The sequence below is a fragment of the Centroberyx affinis genome, unplaced genomic scaffold, assembly GCF_046629955.1.
Source record: "Centroberyx affinis isolate AG114_WGS23_722 - 3 ecotype Tasmania unplaced genomic scaffold, CSIRO-AGI_Caff_v1 ptg000563l_1, whole genome shotgun sequence".
NCBI lineage: Eukaryota > Metazoa > Chordata > Actinopteri > Beryciformes > Berycidae > Centroberyx > Centroberyx affinis.
Window position 1 is genome coordinate 266,443 of NW_027279206.1, and position 12,174 is coordinate 278,616.

Here is a 12,174-nt window from a genome sequence, read left to right on the forward strand (position 1 = left end):
GCCAGCTACCTAGTCCGGCTAAATAGCCCCAAACCGGTCCTTCTCTTGTTTTACGTGCCCATCTCAGAATCAATCACTCACTAACCGCTGCGAGGATGAACATCTCGTCCAGTTCAAAGCCCCCCGCTGCTGCTGCTGCCCAAGCAGGACCATCCACTGTAAATATGTTGTAAATATGTAACGTTTCCTATTCCGTTTCTGATGTTCAGAGAATAAAACTGGAACATGTATCACATTTTTGTCGTTGTGTGAAAATCACAGTTGAAGTGCACTGCAGCCACCTTGTGGCGGGAAACGGTATAGCAGCGACTACATAAATTCATCATTTGGAATTGGCGGCTCCCTCCAAGCCCTACAATGTGATTTTTAATCATTACGGTAATACCGTATACCGCGGGAAAATTTGGGGAAGGTTTAACAGTGTCAAAAATTGGATACCGCCCAACCCTAGTGGACAGCCTGTCTGTAGTTTGACCCCATGTAGATGCAGCAGTGTTTTTCATGCTACCGTCCTGCTTAGTTCTTCACTATACTGTGGGTTATAATATTACTTCTTTCAGTTATTCTTAATTCTGTCACCTTTTGGAATTTTCTTGTTTCGTATATTATGGATTAGGTTGTGGTTATTTTGACAGATTAAATACAAACATATACATCAACATTGATCATCTACATAGACTACCAGACAATAGCATACATCTCAGCTCGGCTATCACAGAAAAGCCAGACTGTTGAACCTAGCTGGCATGTAGGACAGTGCTGTACATCCATGAGTGGCACCGCACTTACATTCACGGTTTAACTGAGTGTTAGGCAATTTTACACATCTCTGACAACTAAAACATGTCAGGTTACTGTCTAGTACACACCAGTACAAATACGTACAAATATGTGCAAGCAGCGTGGTGCATGAAATCACAAGTTTCACACGGGAGGCTCTGACTCATTGGATGAACTCCAACGGGAGCAAAGCTCTTTTTTTTGCGCTGGCACAGCATTAAACCCAAGTAAAACCAAGCGTGGAGATCAGATATGATTTGGGGTCATTACCCATATTAACACTGTAACATTACCCATATTACAAAAGTTACCTTTAAAAAAAGTAGCCAGGTGGAAAGGAGTCAGTTATCAGTTATCTTGTGGAACTTTCAGGAAGGGGGATTTGATTTTAGCCAAATAAACAAAAACGCTGTGATGTAAACGGTGTTTACGCAATGTTGCGCTGTGATGTTAACAACCTTTAAGAACTATATCACTCTGACTTGATTTTCAGCACGTTTTAAACATAGGACATACAAATTACAGAGATATGATATCCTATTAGTCCAAACTGATTGTTTTAAGTCCTGCATTCTAAAATGGTCCTATGTTGTTCAGTGGAAGAATGTATTAGTTTAGTGTCATATCTTGAATGACACTTAGTGTTGTCTTTTAGATCTGCTATAGACACGCCTGAGTTTGATTTGGCATAACCTTCATCTGCTGTGTTCAGGCTGTGCCTCCAGTTAGTTTAAATTTTTTTTTTTTATAAATGCTTTTCCAACAGATAGCAACCCAGATCGCAGTGCTGATAGCCAAGGTGGCCCGTCTGGACTGCCCCAGGCAGTGGCCAGAGCTCATCCCCATCCTGCTGGAGTCAGTGAAGGGTCAGGACGGCCTGCAGCAGCACAGAGCCCTGCTAACCTTCTACCATGTCACCAAGACCCTGGCGTCCAAACGCCTGGCACAGGACAAACGGCTTTTCCAAGACGTAAGTCCACAGTTACTGCCGTTGCTCAGTCTTCCTTTAAAATTTTTTCTTTATATTTCTGTCTCTTTCTACCTCTACATTTTTTTTTAACATGAGTAGTATATACATAGTAAGATTATCTTGAGGGTGACACCATCACACAGTACCAGACTTTGCCTCTAGGAGATGCTGTTTAGCTGCTGTATGAGACTTGTCTCAAATCCTACCTACGGCCGTCAGATTCTGTATGTGTGTGTGTGTGTGCGCACATGTATGTCTGTTGGCATGCATGACTCAAGTATGATTGATGTGTTTGTTTGAGAAAAGACTTGTCTGTGCCATTGTGGGTGAGAGAGAGAAAGACAGAGAGAGAGAGAGAGGGGGTTTGAGTGAGTCACATGGTGTGCACGGGCCTGTGCATGTTTGTTTGTGTGTGATATAATGCATCTTTCAAAGTGGGCGTGAATCAGAGCAGATGCTCAAGTTGTTCTTTTTTTTTTCCTCCCTCCATGGTTTTAAAGAACTTAAGACCCTGGCAGAAAGACAGTCAGAGAGAGAGAGAGGTGCGGGGGGGGTGGGGGGGATGGGGGCAGGAGAGAATCAAACAGACCAACAGAGAGAGGGAGAGACGGACGGATGGACGGACATCAGAAACAGTGACTGAGACCAAAAAGCTTGATGTCAGGCTGCGGCATCCTCTACGCCAAAAAATGTGCCTTTAGGCCATACGAGGAACGGCTCAGTCTGAGCCCCATTAAACAGTGCTGTTGTTTTAAATGATGCAGTGATCATTTTGACATTAAATGGTCCGTGCGCTGCTCTCTCCCCTCTCATGGCTTAGCCAGTTGGGTGGCCTGCACACACACACATAAATACACGCTGTGGAGAGACAAAGGGCAAAGCAGCACTGTAAAATTTAATTCCAGTAACAGACTGCAGCACTCATGAGAAAGATTTTCTCATCATGTTAAAGAGCAAATCGACACTAAATCACATAAGGCAGAAAATTGTTGCACTGCTCTCTATGGGTTTAAATTTCCAAGCATGTTGTACTTCTGGCCACACCCCAGCCAGTGATGTCAAAGTGTGATTAATGGGTTTAAGAATTAGAAAAAAAGATATTAATAAACTTTATAATATCCAAAGTGTTTTAAAGGAAGGTATATAAACAAGAAGAGCAAAAGCAATCTCCTGTTAAAAGGAGGTCATTGTTGTTGTGTAAAACCTTATTGGAATTTCTCAAAAAATGTGTTGTCTAAAAAAGAAAACGAGAATTACGTTTTATAAAACCTTTGACAAAATTGGCAATTTAGAGATTGGCCAATTTAGAGCTATTTATAATGGATAAAATGCAGTGCTTTTATCACAAGATATTTGCTATTTTTCCCTCGTCTTAGTTGTTTTTCAAAGTAAACATTTTGAAATATATTTTGTTTAAATATTACAAGGTACTCCCAGTAAAGAAGAGGGCACCAATTTTAAGCTGTGTTAGCTGTGTGTTATTTTCCGTTTAATTTTACAGACTATTAGCTGGCAGAAGTGTGTTGCTTTGGTTTGTCCATTCTCTTGAATGGGTTGTGATTGACAGAACGCAGAGAACTTTAGCAATTGGTTGACAGTTTTATTTTGGAGAGGAAAGCAGAAATCAGAGAAATGGAAAGCGGAAGTAGGACGCCAACTCTGTCTCATCTCAGCTCTCATGGTGTTCCCAAATGTGCGCATTAATATGAAAGGTTTCTTGAACTTCATTCAAAATGTAAAAGTTTATAGCGTGATATTAGTATTCTGATACAACTTAGCAAAATGCCATTGGCAGGTTCTGCTTCAGTCGGTAAAGGTAATCCATGATTTTGAATGAGAAGTCTCCGGAGTTGTTTTCTATGCTGTTTGGAATTGAATGGGAATGAATGAAGCCTGAGAGGTATGGCAAAACTGATTTAAAAATATATTTAATGGTGGCGCATGCATGTAAAACCTGTCACAGTTAACATTAAAGGCATGGGAAATGTAAAAAATGAGCAAAAATTCAAATCGCGCTAGAATTGTCCTCTAAATCCTTGCTGAGGGTCAAGGAGCTTGGTCTGGTTTTGCTACAGCGCAGCATTAATGCCTAGTGGGACACATGTCCCTGCTTTAGAAAAGCATTGCATGTGGAAGGAATAGAACTAGATTCTGACCTGATTTAGTGGTTGGCCCTCTACAAGGCCCTGTGAGTTCCACTAACAGCAAGCATGGTAATAAATACTGGGATTGCTCCTTGTGCATGTTTCCAATAGAGCTGCAACGATTAATCGATTAGTTGTCAACTATTAAATTAATCGCCAATTATTTTGATAATCGATTAATCGGTTTGAGTAATTTTTTAAGAAAAATAAGTCAAAATTCTCCGATTCCAGCTTCTTAAATGTGAATATTTTCTGGTTTCTTTACTCCTCTATGACATTAAACTGAATATCTTTGGGTTGTGGACAAAACAAGACATTTGAGGATGTCATCTTGGGCTTTGGGAAACACTGATCGACATTTTTCACCATTTTCAGACATTTTATAGACCAAGCAACTAATCGATTAATCGAGAAAATAATCGACAGATTAATCGACAATGAAAATAATCGTTAGTTGCAGCCCTAGTTTCCAATCTTAAGTAGCTCCTAGGCTACAATAGTACCTGAGCTTCATCATTTTAAATAATGCATGACAGTAGACCTATTTTCGTTTTCTATGTATATTTCTCACTTCAACTCAGATGTAGGTGCCGTACCTGTTTGAATTATTGAAACATTGAGCTAGAAAGTGATCATTCACTTTCTCCCAATACTGTACCTCTGTGGCTGTAATGGATGGTCAGTAGGGGTAAAAGTATATGTATTCACTTTGAACAGTTTGGTACAGGGCTTACGGTTCGGCACGCCTTACGAACCAAACAATTGCAGCCTACATTTTGCTAAGCGTGTATGCGGAACTTAAATTAAAAACTCAGAGTTTCACCCGAAACGACTATGGCAAAGTGCTACATGTTGTTTTCTCAGCCAGTACGCTCTAGCCTGAGTCAGCCTAGCCTCATGGTGAACGTAAATGAGAGGCCAGAGATTGAGAACCCTCCTGCATCATGTAGGGCCTGTTTGGGATCATTATGCTTTCCCAATAAATTACAGCAACACACAAATTGGGTATGCCACTGGCTTTCACTTTTTAGTTTTGGAAGTAAACTAAGGCTTCAGCAATACTGATATTTTTTTTTGTTTACTTATGTGTTAATGTTTAGTTTACTTATGTATATGAAAACAATGTGAATATAAGTTAAAAACTGTTGCACTGACTGAATGTGAACGTTGTGCTGTTGTCTCTAATGGTAAACTACTATTTTGAATATGCTGCACTTGTCCGAATGACCATTTGTTTTTGTTTATTTGAGAGCCAGTATATTCACATTGTAGTTTTGAAAGTTAACTACATTTGCAGCAACACTGACATTTCTTTTTTTTTATGTCTTTGTTAGGTTTATATTTATGAAAGTGGGTTTATACATATGCAAGTGTGCCTTATTCTGTTCATAAAGAATTATGGCAGATGGGCCACTGTTTACATTAATCAAAATACAAGAAAATGTTATCTCTTGCATTTCTTGTTTTTTCCTGCTGTACCGAAAACATACCGAACCTTGACTCCAAAACCGAGGTACATAACAAATTGTTTCATATATTGTTACTCCCCTAGTGTGCAGGGGAAACTATTGAAGAAGTTAACTTTTAACAGAAAGCCGGCAGACAGACTCATATCGCTCCATATTTCTGTCCTCTTTTTTTTTTTTTTTTTTTTTTTACTATTTTGAAGCTCACTTTGATTTCTCTTTCACTCTTCATCTCTTGCTCATCACTTCTGTCTCTGTCTCTGTTTTGCTCTCTTCATTTATCCTCTACACTTTGTGTTTTGTAGGTTCGTGGGCACATACGTGCACTAGTACTCTTAAGTGCATACATGCGTGTGTGTGTGTGTGCACTTCTCACTATTGCTTGTCCCAGCTCAAGCAGTTGTAGAGCTTCGTGTAGACGGCAGCACGACAGGACAGATGCACTGACAGCAGCATATTATCTGGCTTTTGGTTTTATTGGCCCACTGGCTGAGGCTTGGGCTGTAAACACTGCGACTTTACCAGACACACAGCTAGACACATAGGGAGGGAGAGAGGCAGGTAGAAGGGCAGGGCATGGGTGTGAGAGGGAGGAAACCAAGGGAAACCAAGGGATGTTGAGAGACAGGAGGAGGGCAGACAGAATAAGGGAGAGATGGAGCGAGTGGGGAAGAAAATAAGGGTAAAGGAAAAGTGGAGGGAGTATTCAAAGAGCAGGAGAAACCAAGGGATGTTGAGATACAGGAGGAGGGCAGACAGAATAAGGGAGAGATGGAGCGAATGGGGAAGAAAATAAGGGTAGAGGAAAAGTAGAGGGACTATTCAAAGAGTGGGAGAATGGAATTAAGTGTTCGCAAATGTATTAATGGACAGAAAGGAGGGGGGAAGTGAGGAGGGGAGCTGGAGAAGAGAAGAATGTTCAATGTCGTCTGCCTTTTTCTGCAAAAATTCCAACATTGGAAAAAAATGCTCAATCAAAGTAAAATTTGGGCCTTTTTTTATTGGTGAACATTCATCATTGCTTTTATTTTTTTTTTCTTGTACTGCACATTATGATGAACAAGTGGAGTGACTAAATGTTGAAGTGCATGGCATCCCATTTGCATTCCCTCCTCTTCAAAAACAAAAATCTAAAAGCCTAAATGTAACACTAGGTACTTAAAATGTTGCATAAACAGTTGTGTCATGTTGACTTAAAACTCACAGAATGAATGTAGACCTAAAACACAGAGAGAACATGAACAAGATAACTTGACCGCGCCATTTAAGTAAGGCTGATGACAAAATGCAAATAACGTCAAAACATTACAACTTGTGAGTAATTTCTGTGCTAACATTTGCACACAAAATATAGAAACCTATGTCAAACAATCAAATGTTGAAAATTTTGCTTATCTTTTCAAGAAAGCCAAGAACGTTAACTTTGTGGAACTTTAAACAATTCTTCAAGCTAACGTCAGGGTCTTCCAACACGTTGTCGTTAGAAGAACTCGTAGCGTTAAAGTAAATAAAATAATTTCCCTGCACAATGTACTGAAAAATAGCAAAAAAGGAGCAGTGTATTTGCTTACTTACCTATACAAACATCATCAGTTTTGAAAATGGATGCACGAGCAGACACCACAAGTAGCCCGTACTTGTAAAATCTCCACTGTGTTTAATAGGCCATGCCTGGGTGGCAATGTTTCATAATGCAATTGCACAATTGAAAATGATATCAGGGATAGCTTATTACTCACTAATTGGGGCAATTAGTGCATATGATTGTGCAGGCTCGTTTCTATAATGCAGCTATGATGATATTGCTCAGAGCAATAACATGGTTCAGACGAGACGAGATGATATGCATATCAAATAGGATCCAACTTATAGGCGTGTCAAGCCTGATCCCAGTGGCTGAAGCCAGGTGTCATCATTCAAACGCATCGTTAACAGGGCCAGACATCACAGTGACAGTGATGCCAGCTGGCCGTTGAATAAGTAGATATAGCATCAAGTTTTTGCCAAGCATGATCATATATTGCTCAGAATTTAAGTGGATGACTGGGTGGAAGTTTGTAGAACTTGAGCTTCGTTTTCACAGTGAAGTTTTGAGAGTCTGCAGATGGTTTTAGACTTGATTTCTGGCAATATCCTTTAGAAGCTAAAGGAAGATTTAGTTATGAGGGTCACAAAAAGCAGTGGTTGGTTCAGGCCAATTCTGCACCATAGCTTGCCTGGCCTATGTAACCTATGGCCTATGTTTTCTGGCGCTGCACAGTGGCGACGGGTGTCTGTGGCACGTCAGATATGTTCGTTTGTTTGCTTGTTTTTCTTTGTTTTTGTGCGTTTTGTCGCTTGTAATCAAAGTGTGACACCAACTGCTGGTCGTGGATTATCTGATGCCTGAAATACATGGAAGGCACTAAAGATTCTCTGTTAAACAAATCCTGATGATATGAGGTGTGTGTCACTTGCATCTTGTTGTACTTAATTCTTGATTGTTGGTGATGTTGACATGGAGCACTTTGTTGTTAAATGTCTGTCTTTAATTGTAATGTCCTTTCTGTTGTGGTTGTATTTGTCTGACAGTTGCCACAGACACAAAGAGAATTTCCGAAAGGATAATAAACGAAACTAACTACCTAATTACTACTGCAGGCCATAGATGTCACATAAAAATCCATGCTCTCACAAACACATGTACAAAGACATAGACGCACACACACGCACACACACGCACATGCACAGAATGTTCAAAAATACGTAGCAATGTATTTGTGACTTTGTGAGAACTTTTTCTTTTTTCGTTTTTGCCACTGAGGATATAGTCATCTTTTCACCGAATGAATTAGTTTTTAGGCCATATGCACCCAAATTCTTTAACATGTCATTGTAATTTTAGACTGCACAATGTTTTCTCTAAGAAACAAGAGATGCTTCATTGAAGTTCCTATTCTTTCTGAAAATGCAGTAAAGTTTTAGTGGTCCTGGGGCTGTTCATGGAATTGAATCACTACAAATAGTCAATTTTTTTCTTAAATCTTTTACTAGAGCATTTCAGCTTCAATTTAAAACTCCATGACTCATTGGTGTGGAAAGCACAGAATGGTGATGTTTCATAAGTGGTTGAATACATGCTGTGTTGCAAGTCCCGCTTTTTATATGACTGCTGAGCTGGAATGGTGAAGTTGCGTTGAGCTTGTTTTTAGTTTGTGCCTCTCAAACATGCAATGAGACGAGAGAGAGGAATGGGACAGATGATAACCCCCTGGCTTTGTGCTTTTGAATAGCAATAGAATGGCAATATCCCACAGGATGGCTTTTCATAAACAAAGAAATTGTCAGACGAAATGAACTGCACTTTTCTTGGATGGCTTTGGTTTGTGAGGTTTCCCTACTGGAATGGGGAATCAACATGCAGATGGAGGAAATTGTTTGCTTTCATTGAACTGTGCTACTCTGTCCTCTCCTTCTGCAATTTGAAAAGGGGCAGAGAGACACAAACACACACACACCTTGTAACTCTAAGGAAACAAAGAGCTTTCCAGAACACACATGCACACCTGTAATGAGCCCATGTATTCCATGCCACACACCCTTTTGAAACTGTGTTATTACATATTTCAGATGTTTATAAGGATGACCTCTCTACTCTTTTTCAAATTTTGAAGAATGCTATACAACTACCATACAATGGCAATGCAATATAGCAGCCACAGCCCCCACCCCAACCAACTGTGTTCTTCAGTGTGTGTTCACTAGAGATACTGTAGTTTGCCACCTCCGTCATTCAGCTAGTGAGCGGGACATTTAATGATTCTCTTTTCGCTCTCAAATTTGTCACGCGATCAAGAACTACTGTGAATAATGATAGACCAGTGATAATGGAGTGGCCAGTTGCTCTCTGCACAGTTCTTTTCTGGCTGTTCAAAGCACTTTACCAGGTATCTGATTGCAAGTCACGGTTAAGCCTTTACATGTCATTTTGAAGGAGTATTATTTTTCAGATCCATCTCTCTATCACTATTGAAGAGGGAAGTTTCTGTTCCTACACTGCCAGCTTCAGTCTTCAATCTTGGGGGTTTAAGTAAGCTACAGTCAGTGCGTTTACCAAGTCCATTAGAAGATATGGTGATGGGGAGAGACGCAGACATGAATGCATGGGCGATATATTGAGGTGAGGGAATATGACATATGATAGGCTAGAGCTCGAGGCTAGAGCTAATTGGATTATTATTGGATGCTAGGCGGCATTTTGGGGGGCTTCTGCACAGTATTTGGAATGTATTTCTGTGCACTTTGTGCCCCTGTTTCAAATCACCGAAGTGAAAACGTCCAAGCAGTCGAATTGTGATTTAGCCTGTCTCAGAGTGTCTGAATAGGATTGCTGCAATCACCCCTCTGTCCTCCTGGTGCCATTTCTGATGACTTAACACAGGTTTGGTGCAGACCATGAGCATCCAATCCAGAGGAAAAGAAATTTACTGAGAAAACTCGCCATTCAAGCTGTCCAGAATGGTCATTCCTATGTAGCTGTGAGACAGCAAGTCATGGCTAAATGAAACATTGCCCCGCTTTATCCTACTCTCTCAAGTCCTATGGCCCACATTTTGACCCAATACAATCACTATTTAGCACTTTATGGTATGGGACTGCTGGGATAAATGAGCCTCTCAGGGATTAAGGACACAGATGACAGCCACTAAAGAAAAAACATTGAATCATCAATCTGAACTTGGCACCATTGTTGTCTCACAGCTCCTTTAAGTATTCCCTTTTTATGAAGTATTCAAGTTAATCATCTTAATGGGATTATTTTGCTGTTGGAGAAAGGATCGCAAGTTACTAATCAACTGGGTTGAAGGTAGAACATTATAGATAAATTCTAATAAGCTATTTAAATATGTTTTTGAAGACTGGAACAGTTTCATTTCGGAAGTTATTCAAAAGAACTAGTGTCGGCCTTGAGCTATAATTGCAGTCTCTGGTTGGATATGATTGTAATTTTTCATGACACCTTCATTTCACATTTAAATGATTGTGGCACTCAACAGTACAGTAATTGAGCGCTTTCATTAGGCTATATATATTTGCGTTTAGACTACCAGCATGAAAGAGTGGCAATTGCCACATGGTGTGACAGGGGAAGCATTAGGGAGGTGAAGACTCTAATTCATTTAGATAATAGCTACGCACTCCCTGTTTCCTCCTCCGCCATCTACCCCCACATCCGCCCCCACACCACCTGTCTCTCCCTGTGTCCCCATGTCATACACACACATATGCACACATACTGTATATGTATATACTGTATACACAAAAGAAATGTCCTTGGCATGATTGGAATGGGTTACACTGCAGAGTTGAGTTCATGAGAACGTTGCTATTTTTTCGATTCAGATGCCAGTTTTACTATTTGTGCAAGAGGTCCTGGGAGCAGATGAGGTCTGCAAGTAACGCTTTCTTCAGAGCGGGCATCATTTGAATAATTCTTACCTTCAGAGGAGCAGAGAGATGGACCAATTTCATTTAATACTCTCTTGTTATTGCACAGGCCCGTCTCTATTCAAATTCAGGTATAACAGAGACTACACTTAAATCTATTTCTTTCTTGCTTTTATTCTTTTCGTGCCACTTTTTGTCCTTTCGTTACCTCAAACCTCTGCTTTTTCCTCCTGTCTCCAATTCTCCCATTCTTGCACCTCTTCGTCGTTCTTCCTTTAGCTAATCCTTTAAGGCAATATGAGGTGATTAGTGAGGTATATTAAAAAAGGAAAGGCACTCTCCTCTTTCTCTCCAAAAGGTGTCCATCTCCTCTCTCCTTTCTCTCTTTACCACTTTATGTCTCTTTCTGTCTCATGTCTTAAGGCTTAATGGGGTGAAGGAATGAACTTGGATGAATAAACATATGGAGAACACTGTATCCAGGGCACCAGACTGTCATTTCTGATGCACATGTGTCTGATTATTTGATCAGATCAATTTTGGGCTGTACAGATTTTAGTTGTTTTAGCCAGGTTTTAGGCACACACACACACACACACACACACACACACACACACACACACACACACACACACACACACACACACACACACACACACACACACACACACACACACACACACACACACACACACACACACACACACACACACACACACACACACACACACACACACACACACACACACACACACACACGCCACCTATGATAGATATGCCATACCTGGTTGCCTGGAAACAGAACGTAGCCAGAAGAGCGGAAAGGAAATAAATTCCATGCGTTGGATTAATCTGAGATCTGAGGAATGGAAAGTGGCAAGTCTTGCCTAAGAGAAAATTCTTGCCAGCCTTGCAGTTTACTGTATACAGAATCTATCAAAGCCCACACTGCTGTGAAAGTAGGGATTCCTCTTTGAGTTATAAACTTTTCCTGATTTTTACCATCCAGACATCCAAGTGTTTCCCACATTGAACAAACAAATTGGTCTCAAAGAGTTTTGCTTAATAGGATACAGTCTCAATATGTTAAGGGCATGAATCCCCCTTAACACCTGCACTTTTCATGTAGGGATCTGAAGATATAGTGGCTTAATTAGGCTGTTTATGGCAGTTTAAACTGTCTTGTTGCAGTGTGAAACAGAATAGAATAAAGCTACAAAGCAGATGGTATTCTCCAAGCTGCTAGATTTATAGTGAAATGCATTTATCCTATAGGCAAAGTTTAATCAGAGAACTGGAGAACTGAAAACACAGTGAAAAGTCCTCAAAACAGTAAATGGTACAGAGGGTGCTTGGGAGATATAAAATGCTGCAAGTGTTGTATGGA

General features: G+C 40.3%; 1 protein-coding gene across 1 annotated transcript in view; it reads left to right on the plus strand.

Moving 5' to 3' along the window:
- ipo11 (importin 11) overlaps positions 1 to 12,174 on the plus strand; it is a gene marked incomplete at its 3' end in the record, with an annotated part of 93,354 nt that overhangs the window by 19,009 nt on the left and 62,171 nt on the right. The window contains exon 5 of the mRNA XM_071518323.1: positions 1,547 to 1,750. Within this exon, the coding sequence (XP_071374424.1) occupies positions 1,547 to 1,750 (204 nt within the window). The remainder of the gene's footprint in view (positions 1 to 1,546; positions 1,751 to 12,174) is intronic.